General features: G+C 39.1%; 2 protein-coding genes across 2 annotated transcripts in view; both read left to right on the top strand.

Annotated features, from left to right (window-relative positions):
• The window catches only part of wfdc1 (WAP four-disulfide core domain 1), a 43,345-nt gene extending 38,248 nt beyond the window's left edge, over positions 1-5,097 (top strand). Inside the window, exons 5-6 of the mRNA XM_043706647.1 lie at positions 1,406-1,456; positions 3,303-5,097. Of these exons, the coding sequence (XP_043562582.1) occupies positions 1,406-1,456; positions 3,303-3,361 (110 nt within the window). The 3' untranslated portion in view covers positions 3,362-5,097. The remainder of the gene's footprint in view (positions 1-1,405; positions 1,457-3,302) is intronic.
• Positions 5,098-18,794: 13,697 nt separating this feature from the next.
• The window catches only part of LOC122558260 (calcium-transporting ATPase type 2C member 2-like), an 87,238-nt gene continuing 81,155 nt past the window's right edge, over positions 18,795-24,877 (top strand). The window contains exon 1 of the mRNA XM_043706642.1: positions 18,795-18,952. Coding sequence (XP_043562577.1) covers positions 18,854-18,952 — 99 coding nt within the window. The 5' untranslated portion in view covers positions 18,795-18,853. The remainder of the gene's footprint in view (positions 18,953-24,877) is intronic.

Below are 24,877 nucleotides of genomic sequence, written 5' to 3'. Positions count from 1 at the left end.
TCTAATCTAATCTAATCTTAATTCATAGTGACAAAAAAACTGCAGATACTGGAATCCTAAGTAAACAGGCAGGAGGCTGGAAGAACCGAGCAAGCCAGGCATAAATTCACTAGCAGGAACTAGTCCTCTACAAGATTTAAAAAGGACATGATGTGGTATTGTGCTTTGTTTGAACTAAAACAAAGGTGTGGTGGATTCTCCACTTACCATGCAAATAACATTCTTTTCTCATGTAATATAGATTGTTGCTCCCTTGATGTTTGGCAATTTTGCATCTGCCCTAATGAGTGCATGAGAAGAAGTTTAACAACACAACGTTTTTTTGAGTTTCAGCAATGCTTTGTTCGAAAGTTGTAACGAAGTGGCCTCTAACAACCGAGCAATTTGCCCTGCAGGGAGAAACGTGAGGGGAGGTGTGGGACCCTCAACAAGGCAGACAGTGACAGTTTCATCACACAGGCTAGCAACTCAGTCAGTTCTTACCAGGCCTTGACAGTTTACACAGCACCATCTGGATGGGTAGCCCTGCCACCCCAATCCCTTCTCGTTGAAAATACTTTGGTTGGGAGTTGAAGCAGGGGAATCGGTGTGCGAACTGATAAGACTTTAGCTCCTTCCTGTCTTTGATCCGGTCCCAGTGGGGACCAAATTTCCAACCTAAAGAGTGTCTGAACATTTGGCATCTCACTATATTACTTTTACCATCATACCCGCCGCCTGGACCAAAATCCAGTCAAAATTCTCAATGTTAGGATTTGCAAATAAAAAAACACATTCTTGGGCTTAGTCTCAACATTTTTAGTATACTCAGAGGGTTAGAAGATGTTAAAGAGTGCACAGAGTGTTCTCTTGAGTTTGGATATAATCAAACTTGGTTTTGCATCCTTGGGCGTACTCATCGCACTGTAATGCAATCCTTTGGGACATCATGAAATCAAGACTCCATATGTCTAAGTTTGTGTTTCCTTATTTTATGGACTAAATCTTAATAATTAAATGTAGGATATTAACTTTCGTCTCTACCATCAAATTATTACATTTTCACTACAAAGCAACCCTTTTAGAAATGTTTCATTGTGAAAAATACCTTTAGCTTGCCCTAATCAGTCCAGAATTTCAGAAATGTTATTCAACGCAATGAGTCTTTTGAACAACCAACGAACAATACTAACATACAGAAAAGTGCAACATTCTCATTCAGTTCCTATTAATTATGTGGATTAGCAGAGAAAAATAGAGATTAACTGAACCAGGAATTTTACAATGCTTTCATCTTTTGAAACAAAAATGAATCAACAGACTTGAGCTATTTTGACACAAAATATTTAAAAAGAGATTTCTTATCCAGGATATTTCAATAAGGCCTCAAAAGTTATACCTAATTAATCAAAATGTCTGTTCACAGATGGACGCAACTTAAGACCGAAAATGTACAAGGACTATAAGGATTATTTTGGTAAGAATTTCAAGTAGCAAATTGAATAGTATGCCCACTTGACTGCAGTTTATGTTGCAATGTATACAGAGACTGATGGAATCATATAACAGATTTCATCTTATAAAGACATCTACTGTAACAAACTCAACATAAAGTAAACAAAATACTACATAATAGACAACTTACATACCAAACGATAGAAAAAGTACTATTCTATTAAATAAGTAACACAAAGAAAAATGTCTTGCTGCCTGGATGTTCATTATTCCATATCCCCAGTCAACATTCTCTAAGCCATGGCTGCTGGGAAGCTACATGTCTGTCGATTAGCAGATCGATAAATGGCTTCTGCTTCTGGAAGCTGCGACTACACACAGACCTTGATGGCCCACTTAGCAGCAAAAATGATTACTACTGATGTACAATTTACTTATGAAAGTTAAATCAAATTGGCTATTTGTTCATTTAATGCTTCTGCAAACCTTTCTGGAGGAGAAGCTTTTCTCAGTCTTGAGTTTTTGGAACACTGTTCCTCAAAAAGCAGTGGAAGCACAGCCTTTACATTTTTTTAAGGCAGCAATAGATAGATGCTTGATAAGCAAGGATATAAGGCTATTGCGGATTGATGGGAATGTGGAGTAATCAAATTAGCCATGATCTTATTGAAGACCGGATGAGGCTCCATAGATTGAGTGTAAACCATAACTTGTCTGTTTGTGCATTGAGTTTAGAATTGAATGTAGCAATTACCAAGGGAATGCTAAATGTAACAATCTGTATCACTCTTTGATGTCCAAAGCACCTTAGTTAAGCTTTCAAGTTCTGAAATCATGAAGACATCTTCAAATAATCGGAGAAAAATGAAATGAATGGGTGAATCCTCAGCCGCACTTTACAAAAACATGGTTAGTAAAGTGAGGTCTATTATTGACATATGAGAGAGAGAAACTATATGTCTCTACTCAAATGTATTGCCTAGTTCAAACAGAGCGCACCATTACATCATTTTAGAAGGAGAATTTGCTGAATCTAGCAATATGAGATGTTACATTATATTAGTCAGTACAATCAAATTGCATGCCAGTGGTAATTTCAACTGCCTATATTAATTATCCTCCTACACACTGTTGATCTGTGATATTCTTTCAAGCTGGTTTGCTAATAGGCTTGGATCCTTTTCTAAAAAAATGAAAAGCCAAAGAACATTTTTCAAGTCAAACATAATTGCCATTTCCAACAAGGGAACATTAATTTATGATTAACATTATTAGCATAAATTATGAGTTTTCAAGATTTTATTTTATGCAATGATCTATTAGAATATAGAATGCCTTACCAGAAGTGATGATTAATATGAAATCAGTCATGAAGTTGAAAACAAAATTAGCATGAAAGAAAAATGTTAAGGGAATAGGAATATAAAACAGCAAAATGGGATTAAATTGTTCTGTTCTGGAGCTTGCACTGATTAGGCAAAATGAACCAAATGTCTCTGCACTCAAATTTAATCACTTTAATCCTTTGTATTTGTCATGTTTTAAAGTACAGATAAGATTCAATTAAATTAACTATATATCCTTTCACTAAACTCTCTTAGTAATATTCAAGTCTCCTTACTAAAAATCTTTTTTCTTCCCAAACGAACTATTTTATTCTCTTTCCCAATATAATGATTGAACATCCATGAATCTTTTACATAACTATATCCTGAGATGAGCAGTATCGTTATTCATGTTCTGCAGTATCTTCTCTTAACCTCCAGGCCTCAAAGAAAATCAATTTCATGGTAGTGAATAACATACTTTAAACAAATTTATGCTTGTAAAATCATTAAAATTGTTACAAGTGCATTTTCATTTTGCAGGAACTAGTTCTAATAATGCTGTTGGCTACAAAAAGCACCACTATAAACATCTGGGGTAAAGTTGCCAATGTGAAGGTACAACAAGGTCTGATTTAAGAACATAATGTGATCAACAGTACACTGCTTGTAACTCTGCAACACTCTCAATTGTTGTAAAAATATCAGTAACTTGGATCGTTACTCACAATGAGTCACGTAGACCTCATCATTAATTGCTTATCAAATAAAAGCCCAGAATTTGCTGACAAAATAATTGAGAGCTTCATTCACGTAATGTCATTAGTAAGTAAAATCTCTATCAATTTATGGCAAGGAAGGGATAGACCATGAGTTATGAATTGCCGCAAATTGCTGGATGGTTAACTGTACATCTCTCTACAAGCGTCAAAAATGACAGCATTTGTGCTATGAAGATGAATTAAACCAATGGCAGGAAGTTGTGACTGCGTGAGGACCTCTTGAATGGAGTAATTCATGTATCCAGTGGTCTTCCACTTTATAGCCAGTTTGCAATTATATTGTTCTGTACATACCGCAAAAAGCACACATTCAGAATGTAAATTGAACTGATCTGTTTCGCTGATTAAAACACGTGTTGTGGATTCTTGCTGGGAGCAAAGTATATGTTAAATTCAAGTCAGCCTGCTATGGTTTAGAGTTAGCACTCAGCTACCCCAGCCCTCCAACCAGTTCAAAGTATCTGGGGTTCTTGTGGTACAGTTGTAGGGCCTTGAGCCAGGAGACCCAGGTTCAAGTCTCACCTGTTGTCAGAAATGTGCATAATAATATCTCTGAACAAGTTGAGTGAAAAAAACAAATCTGGGCCCACTAATTTCCAAGAAAGAAAATTAACCATGCTATTTCCAAATGTAACAGAATAAAATATATGATTTCCATACATAGCAACAGCTGGTTTCAGTCCACTTATAAATTTAAAATAGCAAACAATCCCAACCATGTGCAAAAGGATGTCTGTTTCAACTCACATGGTCCCTGGACAAAATTAAACTTGGCACTTGTACATATATTCTTCGCTGTAATTCAATGATTTTTATAACTTTATTGTTATAGCAGATGGTCAAACTGCCACTTCACAGCTTTGATAACCAAATTTCATTGGTTGGGGAGGTAGAAAATTGGCTTCATTATACATCAAGGTTCCAACTGCTCCGCAATCCTGCTCGAGTGCTGTTTAACTTGTGTCATCAATAATTGGCAACATGAAACAACTGGAGCTGAGGGAGGAGGTAAATAATCCAAATCTCGGCATTCACCAAACTTTCCACAGCAGCAAATTCTGGGCCAAAGAATTTAACCACATTGAAAGTAATTATTTGTATCATAAGTTGTGAAGATGATGTCCAAGATTTTACAATTTTAATAATGGCAAAACTGCCAGTGTTTGTGCTCAAAATTGAACAAAACTAACAACAACTTCTGTATATGTAATTAAACCCGGAAATCTGGAAGTTACTGTCAGTGTTTTGTTACATCTTGCAGTCCTTGAAGTAAATCCAATTAAAACTTACTGATTTGAAGCAAAATTCCACTTTTCTCATGAACAGTCTCACTATAAAAAGTTTGGAAAATGTTGCACTTTGTTGAATGACGTGTGGCTGGGTTTTTAACAATAGACCAAGGCAGCATTATGGCCAACAACTTCACTGTCTCTGGAAAACTAATTTTATACTTGTGGATTACAAATTATGTCTATTATGATAAAAGTCTTTTTTTTTAGATACCCTACAGTATGGAAACTGGCCCTTCGGCCCAACAAGTCCGCACTGACCCTCCAAACAGCAACCCACCCACACCCATTCTCCCTCCCTATATTTACCCCTGACTAATGCACGTAACACTATTGGCAATTTAGCATGGCCAATTCACCTGGCCTGCACATCTTTGGATTTTAAAAATCTGGTACGCTGCATATATTTTTTTAAAAACCTGCCATTTACAAATGTTCTTGAAAAAGGGAAACATTCTAAATTGTGATTTTTGTAAAAAATGAAAATGTGCAGTGCTCACCTTTTGTTCCAGGAAGCAAGTTTTCTCTTAATATATTCCTTGGACACTATGCCGAAGCAAAAATTACACTCTCAGTTGGTGGAATGTGTACAATAAGTTTTGAATGGATGAGTGAATTTGTGAAGGTTGGATGTGCAAAAACAGGACTTGACTGTAATAATTCAGGTTCAGTATAATCCCATATGTGTGTCTCAACCTTTCTTTCACAGCCCGTAAAATGATTCATAAAGTGAAAGATAATTTTTTTAAAATTCCTGGTTTGCTCTCTGAGAATGCTTCAATATGACTATTTAGCTTGTTTAACGATATTACTGTTGTTGGAGACCAGATCTCCCCATAATTAGTGTTAGAATTAAATCAATGTTAGGAAGAGGAAATCTATGCCCAGAGATTGCCAGATATTTGTGGGCAGTTTCCAAGGTTAGTAGCAAGTTCTGTCATTTATCCACGGATCACAAAATCAGAGACAATGAAATTAAAGCTGACAGTTCATAAGCTAATAAAATGTTTAGTGCTGTGGATGTCAAATTATGATCAGCATTGCTCTATATAATGCAAATCGAGCGAGGAGATATGTTTGAACAGTAGATGTGATGAAGTTAGAAGAGATTGGCTATGTAATGTTCTTCTTCTACTTGTGAAATATATTATTCTCAAATATACTCAAAAGTACATTTCACAAAGAAGCTACTTTTGCTGCAAAGTTCAGATAGATCATGTCTGCCCAATCTCACATTCAGCAGCATGAAAGACACATGAGTTCTGATTCTAGAGGGTATTGACCATTTTCAGGTTCGCTGCTGATTAATTTCTACTCACTGTTGCTCTGATTGTGCAATTGCTTGGTGCTTTCGAGAGTTATTTAAAGTTGCTAATATCTACCAGAAGTGGGTATAACACATGTTGGAAGAACTGTTCCTGATATTAAGATATCTGTAAAATCAGTTATCCTTAGGCATTAGTACAATCATAGGCGTTATCCTTGGCATTGAACATGATTTGGAAATTTGGCAGGGAAGCTTGCCAGAAGAGGTGGGAGAAGAGTTCGCAGCTGGGGCCCAGTGTATTGAGGGAGTAATCCTTTTACCAGAACAATAGAGGAATGTGCACCTGAATCAGGCTTTCTTCACTAAAACCAGCTAGATGTTGCGGTCAGGCCAGGACAAGGGCTGCATTGTCAGCAGATGACCATGATCATTTGCGGACTGGCAATTTGAAAGCCGAGCAGGAGGTATTTTCAACATTTTCACTGTTGTTCGTCTGCTATTACTCAAAATACATTGCTGATTCTTGTTTTCTATTTGTTGATAGGCTGTGGGCATTCACTGGCGAGTCCAGCCCTTATTATCCATCCCTAATTTCCCTGGAACTCAGTGTTTTGCCTGACCATTTCAGAAGGCAGTTAAGAGTCAACAGCATTGCTGTGGGTCTGGAGTCACATGTAAATGAACAAGGATGTCTTGCTGCAGCCATTCAGGGCATTGGTGAGGCCACGTCTGGAATACTGTGCACAGTTTTAGTCTCTTTATTTGAGGAGGAAAGTTCCTGTTGTAGAGGGAGTGCAATGAAGGTTTACTGGATTGGTTCCTAGGATGGCAGGACTAACATGAGGAGAGATTAAGTTGGCTCAGATTGTATTCACTGGAGTTGAGAAGAATTATGGGGGCATCTCATAGATAAGGGGGTCACACCTTTTGAGGATGTGGGTGAGGTAGAAATATATTCTCATCCTCTATTGTTTTTGGCGAATGTGTAAGCATTGGCTGCTCCAATGATATCCGGCACTGTCTCATCCACTAGGTTAGGACATGAAGTCACACCGTACTTTCTCCCATTAGCACCTGCTACCTCCATCTCTGCACCACTTGACCTTGAAAGTATGTTGACTTAGTCCAATGTACAAGTGATGTTGTTGTCATGGTTGAATAGCTGGTAGTGTGTGCCAGCTGAAATGTGAGGGCATGGCTTGCAATATTACTCAGTATGTGAGGACAGGATGAAGCAATGTTAGGTACAAGTCCTGATTGATAATGCACTTTCAGCAGTGGTGAGTGGTGCACGTGTGGTGCATTGGTGACAATTAAAGTTGGTGGCGTCACTGGTGGGATATTGCATTTGAAGATGCATTCACTGACTTTGACAATTTGAGTGAAGTCATTTCACTGAATATTTTGTGGGACAACATGACCTCCAGTGACCTCCATGGTGAACTACTGATCCAGCATATCTCTTCCCCCTCCTTGACCATAGCTCTTAAGTGCAGCATTGGAAAATATTGGACCATAAGACATCAAGGCAGAAATTAGACCATTCAGCCCATCATGTCTGCTCCGCCATTCAAACACAGCTGATAAGTTTCTTAAACCCATTTTCCTGCTTTCTCCCCATAATCCTTGATTCCCTTGATACTCAAGATCCTATGTATCTCAGTCTTAAATATACTCAATGATCTGGCCTCCACAGCTTTCTGCGGCAATGAATTCCATAGATTCGCCACTCTCTGGCTGACATTTCTCCTTATCTCCTTCCTAAAAGGTCTTCCCTTTACTGTAAGGCTCGGGTCCTAGTCTCTCCTACCAATGGAAACAACTTGAAAAATAAGATCAATTGTGGATGTAGTTTCATCTACCTTTCTCTTTCAAATATTAATTTACCTCATGTATATTTCCAACATTTCTCTTACATTAAGCTATACAATACTAATTAGTTACTTGCCTTTTCATGATTTTTTATGACAACTTACATCATTAAGATTTTCCATAATTTTTCAAGGGAATAGACATTAGTTTTTTTAAGAGAGTTGAAACGTATGAAATTTTTCATACAGAGTATTTAAAATTAAGCAGATATGGCTGTTGTATACTTTAATATCTGTTAACAAAAGTAAAACTGTGCTAGACCTCAATGACATTACACCTCACATGAACACAGATCTATTTTTGACTGAAAAACAGCTGAATTTGAGAAGACTTATTGCATTAATTTGTTTGAAATGTCATCGCATTTATACAGAGAATTAGAGATGTATAAAAAACATTAAATTTGATATAATATGGAAAACTGAATTCTTCACTGGAAACATTAGCATGTTATTCAGCAGCAAAAATAAATCTGCTCTCACATTGTAACTGAGGAAGCTGACAACTGAACCAATTTGATCTTTATCTTTTTCTTTTATTTGTATGTGATGTGGGTGCCAATTGCTAGAACATTTATTGCCCATCCCTAATTATCCAGAGGTTAATTAAAGGTCAATGCCATTTCTGTGGGTCTGGACTCGCCTGAAAAAAGACTAATGGTAATGGTAGATTGCTTTCCTTAAAGGACATTGGTGAAGCAGGTGTTTTTTTTTGTGTCGGGGTAAAGATTGACAATGGTCACACGATTGCTACTAGGCCAGATTTTTCCTAAAATTAAAATTTTAACCACCTACCGTGGTGGGATTTGAACTTGTGACTCCTGAACATTAGCCTGGAGTTCTGTATTACAAGGTAAAAACAATGACTGCAGATGCTGGAAACCAGATTTTGGATTAGTGGTGCTGGAAGACCACAGCAGTTCAGGCAGCATCGACGTTTCGGGCAAAAGCCCTTCACCAGGAATAAAAGTGCATGGCCAAAATGCCATCACCTTTCTGGTCCCATTCAACGTTAAATCAGTCTGCTCCTCCTTGGTTACAGTGCTTGTCTTTTTTTTTGCTTATTTCCTGTCAAATGTCAAGGAACTGTTACTAATTCACATAACTGAATATGTGCAGGAAAGAAAAAGGTTTCTGTTCAGAGTGCACTTTCACAACTCTCAAATATTTCCGACCACCTGATAATGGATTACTTTGAAGTAAAGTAACACAATGTACAGACTATAAACACAAATGTAATACTTAACATTATTTAACAAGTATCAGAATGTTCTCTTATGTTTATCAAATTAGATGCAAGTGAGCAAATGGATCACTTTTTCAGCTGAGTTAATTAAATAGACTTTAGTACATATTTTCCTTAGTTAATGTCGCCTTCAATCTAGTTTTTTTTCAACAATTTTAACAAATGGAATAAAATATTACTTTCTTTGTTTTCTCAGTAAAAGATGGGTATACCTGTGACAAGTCCTATTTGTTTAATGTTTATTTGCTGGCTCATTTATACTGACCTTCTAAAGGCCAAACTGCAACAATTGGACCTCTGATGCAATATCAAGCACGCACAGTGTAAAAGTCGCACCCTGCTTACAGATCAGTTTACGTTGGAAAAGCATGATTGTTTGCACTTACATTCAGTTGAAAAGTACAAACAGAAATCACAGAACAAGCCTTGGTAAAGCTGACATTAAATGCTTGCATCTAATGCAAACTTTTCCTATGCGTCACATTTATTTTAACATTTATTTTTAACTTTTCACTTAAGTTTCTCTTGCATTTTCTACTTTTATTTAACAGGTCTGACAGCATCCGTGGAAAAAGAGTCAATGTTTTGTGTCTATTATGATTACTCAAAACATTAGCTCTGTTTCTATCTCCACAGATGCTGTCAGACCTGTTTCATTTCCTTAGCATTTGATGTTTTCTTTCGAGATTTCCAGCATCTGCAGTAATTTGCTGTTATTTGAGTGCTCTGTCTACTTCGATAATCTGAGCTGTTTTAAGTCCATGTGACACCTTCCCAGCTTTGTCCTGCAGGCTCTACCTCCCGGGTTCATTTTCTCCATGATATCCAAAGAGTCGTGCACAAGTATAGTGTGACTTGCAGATACCTCTCTCTCTCTCATCCCAATGACACAATGTCCTGGGAAAGTTAAAATAAAAACAGAAAGCTTTAAGTCAATCAATTAATGAAAGAAACATTAAGAAATTCCCCTCTCATTTCCAAAGACAACCAAACAAGCAAGCTCCTGGAGTTTAATAATTGCTGACATTATCCTCAGATTGTCCATTTACTTCTGAATCTACAGGTGTTAACCACACACTGGAACTAGTCCATCTTTCTTTTGAATACTTGGATCTGAATGTGCAGTTACTGCACAAGCAGGAAGTTTATTCCAGAGACTGACATTTGCACAAAGTTCTCCCTAGCACCCCACCTGGTTCTGTGCCTTTGCAACCTATGTATGTCTCCTACAAACCTCTAATATCAATAGTCCAAATATCAAAATCCATGTTTCTTTAAAGTAAAAGATGCCACCTCTCTAAATCTATCTGATCACTAAGAAATGAGCCATTCATCTCGTACAATTCCCTTGCCATTGCTTCACAGCTGGCCTGAATTTTCCTTTTATAAGACTCCTTCGTGAAAGACTCATTGGCCCTGCATTCACCACATTTTCAGGCACCGCATTCCAGATCCCAAACACTCACTCCGTGAGAGAACTTTTCTTTATGCCTCCTTTTCTGCTTTTCCCAAACTATTTTAAATTTCTTCTGAAGAAGTGTCACTGGACCCAAAACGTTAACTCTGATTTCTCTTCACAGATGTTGCCAGACCTGCTGAGACTTTCCAGCAGTTTCTGTTTTTGTTTCAGATTTCCAGCACTTGCTGTTCTTTCAGTTTTCCAACTTTTATTTGTACTTTCTTCTTTTCCACTTTGTCGACAATTTTCACTTATACGTGGAGGTTTATTGAATGCCTTACTTAACTCTTATTAAGCAATTTTTCAAAAAAATTGTCAGTTCTTTAGACTAACTTGCTAAGACTAAAGAGTACGAGGCTATACTACTCACCAGCCAATCAATTCTCAGCTTTCTCGTGATGTTTTCACGTTTGTCCATATCCTTTCTCCCATCTTCACACTCCTCCCTTTCTGCTTCACAACGATCTTGATCAGATTAAAAGTAATTGTAGTTACTCTTCCTGGGTCCCAAAGCAGGTTTAGGAGCAAATTACTGTGGATGCTGGAATCGGAACTGAAAACAACAAATGCTGGAAATCACAGTGGGCCAGGCAACATCCATGGACAGAGAGTAAGCTAACGTTTTGAGTCTAGATGACTCTTCGTCACAGCTGAAGTGAAGTCTACACTGAAGAAGTCACCAAGACTTGAAATGTTAGTTTGATTTCTCTCCATGGATGCTGCGTGACCCACTGTGATCTCCAGCATTTTTTTTTTATATTTCAGGTGGTGAAGTCAATTGCCCAGCTTCAGCAATACCTTAAAATTTCAGCCTTAAGCCTTACTTTTTAACTTATTTTTATTTTTCTAAGCCCATTGTAATAACCAAACTTAGAGTAAGGATGCAGGGAGGTGGGAACCAAGTATATAGTCAGAATAAAAATTATCCTTTTTAAGTTTTTCTCATGACCATATAGTACAACTCACATTTTCTTCCCCTATTGGTTTCATTAATCTTCCTTCCCTTCTGAATGCTGCTCTTCACCCTGTTATCTTCTTGTTGGTCTGTGTGCACTCATTGATCTGGTAAATTGCTGACACCAATGAGTAATACAAGATCAATGGACAAGAACAGGAGCAGAAAGCAATGGCAGTTCTTGACTCTAGCTGTTTCCCCCTCCCATGATGCTCCCACAGTCTCGATATTAGCGCCTAAGGCTAACTGAATGCAGAAAACCAGTCCCCGATTGTTCTTAATCCTCAAGCACCACAATCTAAGTCCCCAGGTCTAATGGCTTCCCCTCTTCAGTACTGGGGCATTCAAAATGCAGGAACCTCTCCCCTTCCCTTGTGTCCTCAAAGGTCACAATAGTTGATGCTTTCCATGAAACACAAGAAATCTATCCCCCAATACTTTTAAAAACAAACACAAGGCTGCCCTCCCTCTTGGTTTCAAACACAAGTACCTACCTTAAAGCTGAAACATCTTTCCCTTCATTTGATCTTGCTGCACTAAAACATTTGAGTCAGAAAACTGTCAAATGCAACTACATGAACTAGCATATTAAATAAAAACCAAAAGTGCTGGAGAAATTGAGATCTGGCAGCATCAGTGGAGAGAGAAAAACAAAGTTGACGTTTTGAATCCAATATGATTTGTTGGAACTAATTTTTTTTTTAAATTTCAGATTTCCAGCATCCACAGTATTTTGTTTGAACTAGCATAATCACTATCATAATTTAGCTGATATTATTTCTGCATAAATCAACCATTTTGATTTTTATACATAATCATAGTGGTTGTTAGCTTCCTTCTTCAATATATTTTTTATTTTACACTAAAGACTTTTAAAATCAAGTAACACATAAAACATTATAAATTGAAATGTAATTCTTTTCCCCATTGTACTTAGTCACTCATGACTGAGAACCTCAATTGTGCAATTAATGACTTAGAGTTATTCATTCATTTTACAAATAACAAACTATCTCCATTTACTTTGATCAATTTTGTACTTCTGTGAGATTATAAATATCTCAGATTCTTTTACATGGTGCTAAATGCCAAGTGTTATAGTTCTAAAGATTTTGTGTAATGTACAAATACTTTTTATTGTTTCACTTTGTACCAGTGGCAACTGAGGCAAAATTCTGCATTAAAATCTGTCTGAAACAATGCAAGATGGTTGGTCTTAATTTAGTTCCTTCTTGTATAACAATGTAGCAAATCAGATTTTTACATTAAAAAATTATTGTCTGATTAATTGGTCTCTTCCACAGAATTTTGGAATAATAAACAGAGTTAATAAACAGAGGCCAATGGGTTTGTGATGCACTGGTAATGCTCTGCCTCTGAGGCTGGAAAGTTCCATGTGTCACAATAAATCCAAACAGGTTGTTTAAAATAACTGTAAGTAGAGGGAATTCAAGTAATTTGAAAAGGAATAGAGTGGAAGCACCTCGCAATAACATTTAAAAGAACTCTATCACTATTTCTCCATTTTATCACCTGTCTGCTCATCCTCCCAATTCAGACCTGCCTGCCAATCTTCCAATCCCCATCACTCACAACTTGCTGGGAGTATACATTCATATGTGCCATTCAATCTCCAGCATCTCAGTCAATTATAGAATTCTACAGTGCAGACATATAGCCTATAGTGACCACACCGATGCACCCAGGCCCACCCCTACTCTATCCTTATAACCGTGCATTTCCCTTGGCGAGTCTACCTAGCCTACAGCTCCCTGGACACTATGAGCAATTTAGCATAGCCAATCCACCCTAACCTGCACATCTTCAGACTGTAGGAGGAAACCAGAGCACCTGATAGAAACCCACGCAGACACAAGGAGAATGTGCAAACTCCACACAGTCACCTGAGGGTGGAATCGATCCTGGGTTCCTGGTGCTGTGAGGCAGCAGGGCAGACCACTATGGCACTGTGCCGCCCAATGATTAGGTGATGTGTGAATGCTCACAAGCTATTTGATCAAAAGGACATCACACTTTGAGCCAACCCTTGCTGTCCATTTATGCATTTAGTAGCATGCATTCAGCAACAATTAAGAGAGGAAATATTAGTGGGAAAAAAGTCTTTGCTTTTCTAATCCACAGATACTCTGGCCAAACATTTAAGATCAATGCCTTTTCAGCAGAACAGATTTGATGAAAGGTCATCTCAACCTAAAACATATAATCTCACCACAGAAGCTGCCTGACCTGCTCAGTCTTTTAAAAACTTCTTTATCTTGTTTTTTTCTCTGAATTCCAACATTTTGTATTTGAGTGAGAGTCTATCTACAACCTTTTGCAGTTTCGATGTGACTCTGAAAATGAAGGAGACAGTGGCATCACGTTTTTTTTATTTTCCAGTCTTAATTAGAGTTCTGTAATATAGGTTTTCTTATAATTATACTTTCAAACTGTAACATTTGAGCAGTTAATCATTCTATTGAAATATTGAGGACAGTCACTTTCTCTTGTCTCCAGCACTTATTCTAATCTCATTTAACAGTTTAACAGAACACCGATTAATTTCTTTATTTAACAATCATGAATCAGTGGTTTAATTTTATGAAATGTTATCTGCTGGCCACTAGTAATCCAAAGGCCAAGACTAAGGCCCTAGACACAATGTTCAATTCCACTGTAGCTCCTGATATTTGTTGTATTACAGCTTTTTAAAGCTGACACCACATGACAGAAAGCATAAGTGCTCCGACCAACAGCATACTAGACTAAGATGTGTTGGTAGTTGCTTTGTAATGACAAGTTAGCAGTTCGTCTTTGACTTGTTTGAGATTTTCAAGTAAAATGAACCTACACTGCTTACCAATCCATTATGAAAGTGATAATTTGGGATTAAGGAAAATAGCACATGAATATGATGTTGTAGTGTGCCGTGATTTTTTTTAAAACACTAAACATTAAAAAAAAGGTATAAGCCATTTGGCCCTTCACACCTGCCCCCACTTCATCTATAACAATGGTTGACTATCCAACTCAGTATCATGTTCCTGCTTCTGTCCTATACCTTAAGACTATATGTATCTTCTATATTAAAATGTTCAACGCTTTAGTCTCAATGCCCTTCTGCTGCAGAAAATTCCAGGCCCACCACACATTGGGTGAAGAAATTTATCCTCGTCCCAGTCTTAAGTGGCCTACCTATTTCTGGTCTTGAATTCTCCAGAAGATCCTGACTGTGTTTACCCTGCTCAGTTCTGTTAACAATGTATGGGTTTCTATGAGGTCTGCTCATTGATCTAAATTCCAGTGAATTTAGTCCTGACCAATCCGATCTCTCCATTTGTAAGTCCTGCCATTCCAGTTTTGTGAACCTGAACGCTACAGGTACAAGCCTGATCTGTAGCAGTGGCAGAAGTTACATTCACACTGGGACCCCATTGGCTAAACAGTGAGTACTTCAGAGAATCCCTACAATCAGCCCATCTAGTTCACACCAACTCTCCAAAGAGCATCCCACCCAGACCCATCTCCCTACCCTGTAACCCTGTATTTCCCACTTAGCCTACACATCCGCAGAGGCTACAGGGCAATTTACCATGGCCAAGCCATCTAATCTGCACATCTTTAGACTGTGAAAGGAAGCCAGAGCACCTGGAGGCAGTTCACACAGACAGAGAGAAACGTTACACAGACAATCACCCAAAGATGAAATTGAGCTGAAAATGTGTTGCTGGAAAAGCGCAGCAGGTCAGGCAGCATCCAAGGAGCAGGAGAATCGACGTTTCGGGCGTGAGCCCTTCTTCAGGACTTCTCCTGCTCCTTGGATGCTGCCTGACATGCTGCGCTTTTCCAGCAACACATTTTCAGCTGTGATCTCCAGCATCCGCAGTCCTCACTTTCTCTTCAAAGATGAAATCGAACCTGAGTCTCTGGTGCTGTGAAGCAGCAATGCTAACTACTTAGCCACCATGCCACTTCCTTTATCAGCTAGCTAGATGAATGTGGGTAGCACTCAGGTCTTTTGGAATTGGGTTATGGAAGTAACAGAGCTGTTGAGCAACGTTAGTTGCCATTTCCATACAAAAGGATGAAAGCGTGTAAAACAAAAAAGACTTGAGCTGCAGCCAAACACAGCACAGAGAATGACATTTTTAAAGTAATAAATCAAAATTATTTGGATGTGAATTCAGGAGGTATGGTTAGTAAGTTTGCAAACGACATCAAAATTGGTGGTGTAGTGGACAGTGAAGTTTACCTTAGAGTACAGCGATACCTTGATCAGATGGGCCAATGGGCAAGGAGTGGCACATGGATTTTAATCTAGATAAGTGTGAAGTGTTACATTTTAGTAGGGCAAATCAGGCAGGACTTACGCACTTAGTGATAAGGTCCTGGGGAGTGTTGCCGAACAAAGAGACCTTGGAGTGCAGGTTCATAGTTCCTTGAAAGTGGAGTCACAGGTAGACAGGATAGTGAAGTAGGCATTTGGTACACTTGCCTTTATTGGTCAGTGCATTGAGTATAGGAATTGGGAGGTCATTTTGCAGCTGTACAGGACATTGGTTAGGCCACTTTGGAATACTGTGTTCAATTCTGGTCTCCCTGCTATAGGTAAGATTTTGCTAAACTTAAAAGGGTTCTGCAAAGGGTGAATAGTCAAGGTCTTTTCCCCTGGGTAGGGAAGTCCAAAACTAGAGGGCATAGGTTTAAGGTGAGAGGAGAAAGATTTAAAAGGGATCTAAGGGGCATAAAAATAAAATTAACGTTTCAGAACTGAAGACATTCACAGGACTCGAAATGATAAATCTTTCCACAGATGCTGCCAGACCTGCTGAGTTTTTCCAACAGTTTCTGTTTTTGTTTCTTGCAAAGAGTATACCCAGTTTGTTTCAATGCCAGAGAAAACTTCAAAAGTGATGCCTTATTACACTTCTGAGAAAATGTAATTCATTCATTTGACCCTTTGAGAATGTGCAGTGTTCACAAACAAGGGATGTTTAAGAGTGAGCTGGGCAATAGGGAAGGTAGGGACTGGTGCACTTCTGTTACATCCATGCTGAAGAAAGGTGGCACAATCAGGGTATATTTGGACCCTAGTTGTCTAAATCCAACTCCAAAATATGTCCTCATAAACATTCCAACCTTAAAAGAACTGAATCCCAAATTCACAGCAGCAAAATTCTTTTCAACCTGAATGCCCGACATGGACCTTGGTTGATTCATTTCAGAATGGAATCTCAAGAAATCACTAGTTTCAGAACACCATTTGGAAGGCATGGCTTCCAGAATACTTTCAAACTGTGTGTCAGTCAGGATCTGTTCCAGCAGCACCTGGATAGAATTACAGTAGGTATTCCTGGATGTCAATTTATTGTTCATGATTTTGCCCATCACTTCAATGTTAATGAAGTGCACAACTAATATGTACATTAGGCAAAAGTGAGGACTGCAGATGCAGGAAACCAGAGTTTAGATTAGAGTGGTGCTGGAAAAGCACAGCAGGTCAGGCAGCATCCAAGGAGCAGGAAAATCAACGTTTCGGGCAAAAGCCTTTCATCAGGAATCCTGATGAAGGGCTTTTGCCTGAAACATTGATTTTCATGCTCCTCGGATGATCCCTGACCTGCTGTGCTTTTCCAGCACCACTCTAATCTAATATGTACATTAGCTGATGGCACAGTTCATTATGTAGGACTTATCTTCAACAGGGCAAAGTGTCAGCTGAGCGTAGATGACTAGATTAGATTACTTACAGTGTGGAAACAGGCCCTTCGACCCAACAAGTTAACACCGACCCTCCGAAGAGCAACCCACCCAGACCCATTCCCTTACATTTACCCCTTCACCTAACACTACGGGCAATTCACCTAACCTACACATTTTTTTGGACTGTGGGAGGAAACCGGAGCACCCGGAGGCAATCCATGCAGATGCGGGGAGAATGTGCAAACTCCACACAGACAGTTGCCTGTGGCGGGAATTGAACCCAGGTCTCTGGAACTATGAGGCAGCAGTGCTAACCACTGAGCCACCATGCTACCCACAATCAGATCGATGATCCAACTTATGGGATAAACCTCAACCCAGAAAATGTTGAGATCGATGCCCCATATCTGCTATGCACCACATGCCATCACAACATATGGACTTTCAAGATTAACCTTCTATTTATTAAGGGAGAGGAGATGACCGAACAACCTGAAGACCACTATGCCTCAGGTTAGTGTGTGTGTGGGGGGGGGGGGGATGTTGAAAAGCAGAGTCCTTCATCATAAGATCAGCTAGTACTGGAACTGAACCTACACTGTTGGATGTCAATTGGCAGTACAAGCTAACCCCCCAGGCAACTGAGCTAACACATACCCTGTTGTCAGTCACCTTAAATTGGTGTCCTTTTATGTAATAAAATTTCAAAGTACTCGAATCGGACAAATACTGACATTGAAACAAAAACAAACATTTGAGGCCAAAGACCAGGCATGTTATTGATGATGGAGCAGACTAGTGGGACCACAGGTGACGAAAAGCTTCGTCGAAATGTTAAGCTTGAAGGAATCTCTTAAAGGAGGAGATCTCTGGCGAGGGTAATTCCAGATGTTGGGGTTAGAAAGTTTACTATCACTGGGGGAAAGGAAATTAGTGATGCATAGCTTCAGCGAAAGTTGCAGAGTTCTTGGAGAGTTGTAGGTGCTGCAAGATTGGGAGCGACAATCTCATAGAGGGGCCTGAGGACAAGGATGGGAATTTGCAAAGCAAATTATTCACTGATAAGGGCCAGTGTAGGTCAGTGAGGAAGGGAATGAGGGAAGAAGGTGATTGGTGGTGCCAGTTCGGACTTGTAGAGTTGTATTACCTGTCAGTGACCCTGGGGCACCAGCAACACCTTTAACGACTCAATGTCTTCTTTTAAAAAATCGAAGCGAAAAAAAAGGTGCGGCCTGTTGCTCAATATAATGACAGATACGTGGCAATAAGCCTAAAGCAGAATTATCACCTTGTCGCTTGCAGGAGCTGGGTTTGGGTGCTGGGACAGGCGTGTTAGTTACCTGCCTGTAGGAGGGAGGAGGAGAAAGCATTTAACAGCAACTCTTTTTTTAATGTTTAACTCGACTCTCCGCTTCGTTCGCTGTAGTGCTGTCAGACAGCTCACTGACGACAGCCACCGCCACTCTCGAAACAAGTACCTGTTTTATATGTGTCTCTGAGGAGGGCAGCGCGGGGTGAAAGCATGAAACAATCGCGATTTCCCAAATTGTTCCAGAAACTTTCCATCGCCTTCTCCAGGAGAAAATACCAACTGCTGCAGGACAGTGACTTGCACGGCAAGGTGAGTGCTTATTGTGGGATGCTTTACCCTTACTCCCAGTGTCAGACCTGGGTATGCATCGGGCCACTGATCTCCCAGCCATTTCAGAAAACAAAGCTACATTGTCGCCAATCTGCCTTTACCAAGTCAATATCTTTAAACAGACTAGTTGGTTTTTGTTTTGCATTGCTAGTGCTGCATAATTCATCAAATGTTACAGCACTGCATTTTCTCAACACTCGTAGTTGCTTATTTAAATGGGAGACTTTTTAAAAAGAACTTGCTGGGTTGGGACGTGAGCGAGGATAGGGAGCCCAGTTGTTCGTTCTTTCAACGAGCCAGCATAGGCAGAACGGGCCGAATGGAGTTCTCTGTATCCTTTGCGAGAGAGACAAAAAATTGGCAGCTGCTTTTCCAGCTCATGACCTGCGCTTTTGTTTTAGCTAATCCAACCGAAGTATTGAAAAAAGATCTGTTGAAAGTTAGTTCAAAAGTTGCTGATCTCAAGCCTTTCCTGTTGTCTCAAAAGTATACAGTACTGTGTTTCTTTGTTATTCTCAATGAACCTATGTGTTTCTAAACCACTTTAACATGGCTAATTTATTGCTTTGTAACTTTCACAATAACTAGCACCAAATGCTTATCTAGTTGTTAGACCTTTATACTGGAATCCCTGCTCCAATACATATACATAGCATTTTAGCTGGATCTACAGTATGGTTGAAATAATTATTGAGCCAAATGGACATATTTTGTTTTTATTTTTGGGCAATGAAAGGTTTGCCCTTTGGTCTATCTGTAACGTACAGTGACCAAAGGAGTTTCAAACAGCTTCCAGCTTTATGAAGATTCAAGTTTAAAGTAATAATGTAGGTGCCTCTGAAGCTTTCTAACATTTAAAATATTACTGATATGATATGGTCTCTTTTTCTACTTAATGTTCAAATCAAATCAGTCAGCTACTACAGGTAAAGCTGTACTCTTTATGCTCAGGTATTGGCACACCATATCAGAGTTATACAGGAGTTTATCTGGCATTTACTTTCTTCTAATGCTTATGCCCAGTTGTAACATCCCAAAATTATCAGCTTGTCGATAGGTCAACCTGAGAACTGATGAGTAGTAATCACTAAGAGGCAAAAATAAAACAAACAAAATGGTTTAATCAGTACAATGCGTATAATAATAGAAAACTCAATTTCTCACTCACATTTAAATGCTTATATATATGGTAAATTTCCCATACTCTCTGTTATCTCCCTGCATTAAGTTTCACCAGTCAATATGTCCTCAGTGATTCCTACAGCGTGACAAGCAAGTAGAAGCATCTGGTCTGTCAGTCTGTTTACGTGTCTCTTTGCCTTTTTTTTTAGGTTGAATTAGTACAAGAAAAACATTTAAATGCAAAACTTTGATTTTACAATTAATTATATCTCTCAAAGATGTTAACAAAACTGCATGAGGAAAGAAAGCAGGCCAGTAACAATGAACCAATGATCTCAGACAGGAATCAGAGATTTAAGACTCATTTGCATGAAATTGGGTTTGCAAATTTAAATCAATATCAATTGTGCCTCCCTTTCCAAGAAATAAATTTAAATGCAGTTCTTGCCACTTACAACAATTTCCTCTACTCCATAACTCATTGTTCATTGGGTGAGACCAAGCTGGAGAAACCACTTGCCATTTTTTTCCTTTATTTAATAATTTTTCAGTGACTCTTCTTTTATAAATCCCTGTACTGACATTAACTGGCTGTCAGAATTACATAAGGCACCCGAGTGATGTAGCTACCTCTGAGGACCCTGTGTCACATTAGAACTATTTGAACAAGTGGCTGAAGAGTGAAGCTTGATGTGTAGCAATTATGGAAATTTGACAATGCAGTAGTATGCATGCTCTTTAAATAAGTAACTACTTTATTAATGTACACCCACTTCATCAATTGCTAAATTATATTCTTCCAGGAAACATAGTTAAATTTATGCACAGCGTTGAACAGTAGCAAAAGGAGTTATGAAAGGTGATAACATAATGTGATCTCCATTTAGAAAATTATTATATTGAAATGCATTTCTTTCTGTAATCCTTTAATTCACTTCTAATGAAGTAATCCATTTTTTAAAAATGCAATTACATAAAGTCTTTCATAATCAGAGGATATCACAATAATTTTACTTGATATCTTCGCTCTCATTGCTCTGCTAAAGAATATTTAGAGTCTGCTGAGGTAATAAAAAATTTAACTTTAAGAATTATCATAATGTATCTTTATGTTGCCACAAAGCTAGGAGAGAGAGCAAGATAATGTGACATTGCATGATGCCCTGTGATATATATATATATAATATATATATCACAGTCAAATTTAACCCCTGACACTACATCTCCCTATCCTGCAAAGTCTCTAATTTCACCTTATTATTTTACAGGCTCAAACACTGTGGTGGATTCCTCATCTATAAGAATTGTTCTTTGCTCCTTTGAAGGAGTCTGAGAATTCAAGGCCTCTATGTGAACCCTTTGACTCTGCTGGGCAGCTATCAGGTTGTCATTTGCATCTCTTGACGAATGCAGAGTAACTGGTCTGTTTAACTGTGTAGAAGATTGCTTCTGTATAGACACTGGTGCATGTCTCTTCAGTTGCATCATACCATTTTCAGTTTGATTGAGGAAGAACTGTGAATGTGGTGACTGCTGCACCACATTTTCCACAGTGGGGTTGATCTCAAGCCCAGACTGACCCTCGTTACTGAAGGGTCACTGGAGCTGAAATGTTAACACTGCTTTCCCTCCACAGATGTTGCCAGACCTGCTGTGTTTTTTTTCCAGCAAGTTCTGTTTTGTTTCTGATTTCCAGTATCTGCAGGTCTTTATTTTTCTTTTGTATAGTATCTTATTCCTATATTTTATTTAAAGATATCATCTTAGACACACAGTGTGAGGGTATGTGGGAGTGAAGGAACTTGAGCTCATGCTTCTTCCCATGCGGAGTTCACACGGAGCTACACTATTTTGGAATGAAGCTGAATGATTACTCAGAAGTGCAAGTTAAATGTCATCCTTCTCCAGCTACCCATTGTCTTGAGGGTATCTTGATGAGCCCATTGGTAAACTAAGTTGCATGGTTTGACTTTCCATGTGTTTCAAACATCTGCAGCAGTGTAATCATTATTTCAGACGTTTGCCTCTGCATCTGGAGAAGTAGTCTACCCTATCTTACCTCTATTCAAAGAGGTTCACCACAAGACGCTTCTATGGCCCCAGTATAAAAGAAGATGAAATTATTGGTTCACTTGACTCTGGACAGTGAATTGCACATGTAAGACAGCTTGATGTCATCTCCTTCTATGATTTTGAGATAGCTAGCCACCAAACAGAATATTTCAACTTGGTTCAACATTTGTCATTTTCAGATGTCCTTGGTGCAATAGTTGAGGTATATTAAATCTCTAGACTCTCAGAAAGACCAATCTCTCATTATAAATGAGTAAATCATCCACTACGTTAGGGTGTCACCTCTGATTACAGTGTCAGAGAATAGGGTTATGTCACACGTATGCCGACCATCTTTTGACACAGTATTGGCCAACCTATGTGCATTCTTGGTCTGATTTCCTTCAATCGCAGAGTCGCAGATGGTGTTGCTTTCAATGTAAAGATTTCCACCTCTTCAATGAAAACAACATCTACATGTTCAATCCTTGCTACAGGGATATGAGACAAGCTTCAGCTGGAGTCTGCTGATTTCTTGGCAGATATTAGCATCATCCTTGGTCTGATTATTGTACTTGCGAAGGTTCTTTTACTACATGTTTAGAATTTAAGAGTGTCACAAAGATGCCACCAAGGTGGTCTGCACCTATTTTAAAGTGAAAATTAAGAATAACATTTACCGCTTTTTCACAAGCCCAAGTCACAGAGTCATAGAGTCACAGAGATGTACAGCACGGAAACAGATCCTTTGGTCCAACCTGTCCATGCCAATCAGATATCCAAACACAATCTAGTCCCACCAACCAGTACCTGGCCCATATCCCTCCAAACCCCTCCTATTCATATACCCATCCAAATGCCTCTTAAATGTTGCAATTGTACCAGCCTCCACCACTTCCTCTGGCAGCTCATTCCGTACACGTACCACCCTCTGCGTGAAAATGTTGCCCCTTAGGTCTCTTTTATATCTCTTTCCCCCCATCCCCTCCAAAATCTATGCCCTCCAGTTCTGGACTCCCCCACCACAGGCAAAAGACTTTGCCTATTTACCCTATCCATGCCCCTCATAATTTTGTTTACCTCCAAAAGGTCACCCCTCGGCCTCCAACACTCTAGGGAAAACAGTCCCAGCCTGTTCAGCCTCTCCCTATAGCTCAGATCCTCCAACCTTGGCAACATCCTTGTAAATCTTTTCTGAACCCTTTCAAGTTTCACAACATCTTTCCGATAGGAAGGAGACCAGAATTGCATGCAATATTCAGCACCTTGCATTTATCTGAATTAAACTCCATCTGCCCCTTCTGAGCCCATTTGGCCCATCTGATCAAGATCCATTTCTTTCTTTGTCAATGCCTACCCATAGTCAGTCCAGTTTAGTGAATGTAATGTGTAGGACACTAGATCTACACTTTCTATCTGTTCATGTCTGAAGCCTCAAAGCTTCTAGTCAAATAGAAGATTCATTTGTAGCAATGACAGTGGATTGCTCTGGGTTATAGTGAGCTGAAATAGCAGGTGATAGCAACATTTATTTGATGCTCTTAAAGGACTTGTGTTGTTCTTCCTGTCACCATGCATTGTCTTAATTGTAACAGCCAACAAAGTGGCTTATTGACAACAGGAAGTTGGGAAGAAGCTTTCCAACGTTGTTTGCAATACCTCTGTATATTTGGAGCTCCGTCATATTCTGAGGAGTTGGAAACTCCTTAGTGGATCATATCTTCTGTGGACCAACTCTGATATGTGAAATGTCCACAATATACTCATTGATTGTAATAGTCTGCTCTGAGAATTCAGATTTATAGTTGAGTATAAGTCCTATTAGCGTTTGCATATCTCACACTGAAGTGTCATATTCTGTATGTGTGTATCCATGGATCAGGACATCACCTATGTGACATCTAACTCCATCCTTCAAGGTACTTGCCTTTGTCCTCTCAAAGTAATCTGGTACTGATGTGACGCTGAAGATGACGCTGAAAATAAAACCTTACCATCAGTGTAATGAACAATTTAGTCTCTTCAACAATGGGTAGTTGCAACGAGATCTGAACAATATCCAGGCTTGGGTGGCCATGTGGAAAGTCATGTTTGCGCCACATAAATGTCAGACAATGATCATCTCCAATCCAAGAGACAATCTAACCACTACCCCTTGACATTCTCTAATGTTACTATCACTGAAACCCACGCTATCAATATCTTTGGGGTTACCATTGACCAGAAGCTCAACTGGACTCGCCACATAATCAGGTCAGAGGCTAGGAATAGTAACTCACCTTCCAACTCCCCAAAGCCTGTCCATTATTTACAAGGTACAAGCATGGCATATAATGGAATATTCCCCAGTTGCCGTGATGAGTGCAGCCCCACAACACTCAAGTAGATTGACACCATCCAGAACAAAGCAGCCTGCTTAATTGGCATCGAATGTACATGCATCCACTCCCTCCACCACCGACACTCCATAGCATTAGTGTATACTATCTACAAGATACACTGCAGAAATTCATCAAAGATCCTTAGACAGCACCTTCCAAATGCACAACCACTTCCATCTAAAAGGACAAGGACAACAGTTATCTGGAAACACCACCACCTACAAGTTCCCCTCCAAGATACTCATAACCCTGTCTTGGAAATATATCACCATTCCTTCACTGTGGCTATGTCAGAATCCTGGAATTCCCTCCATCGATGGTCAACCTTCAGCATATGGATTGCAGCTGT

This window comes from Chiloscyllium plagiosum, chromosome 17 (assembly GCF_004010195.1).
Source record: "Chiloscyllium plagiosum isolate BGI_BamShark_2017 chromosome 17, ASM401019v2, whole genome shotgun sequence".
Lineage (NCBI taxonomy): Eukaryota > Metazoa > Chordata > Chondrichthyes > Orectolobiformes > Hemiscylliidae > Chiloscyllium > Chiloscyllium plagiosum.
This window is presented reverse-complemented; position numbering and strand designations above follow the sequence as displayed.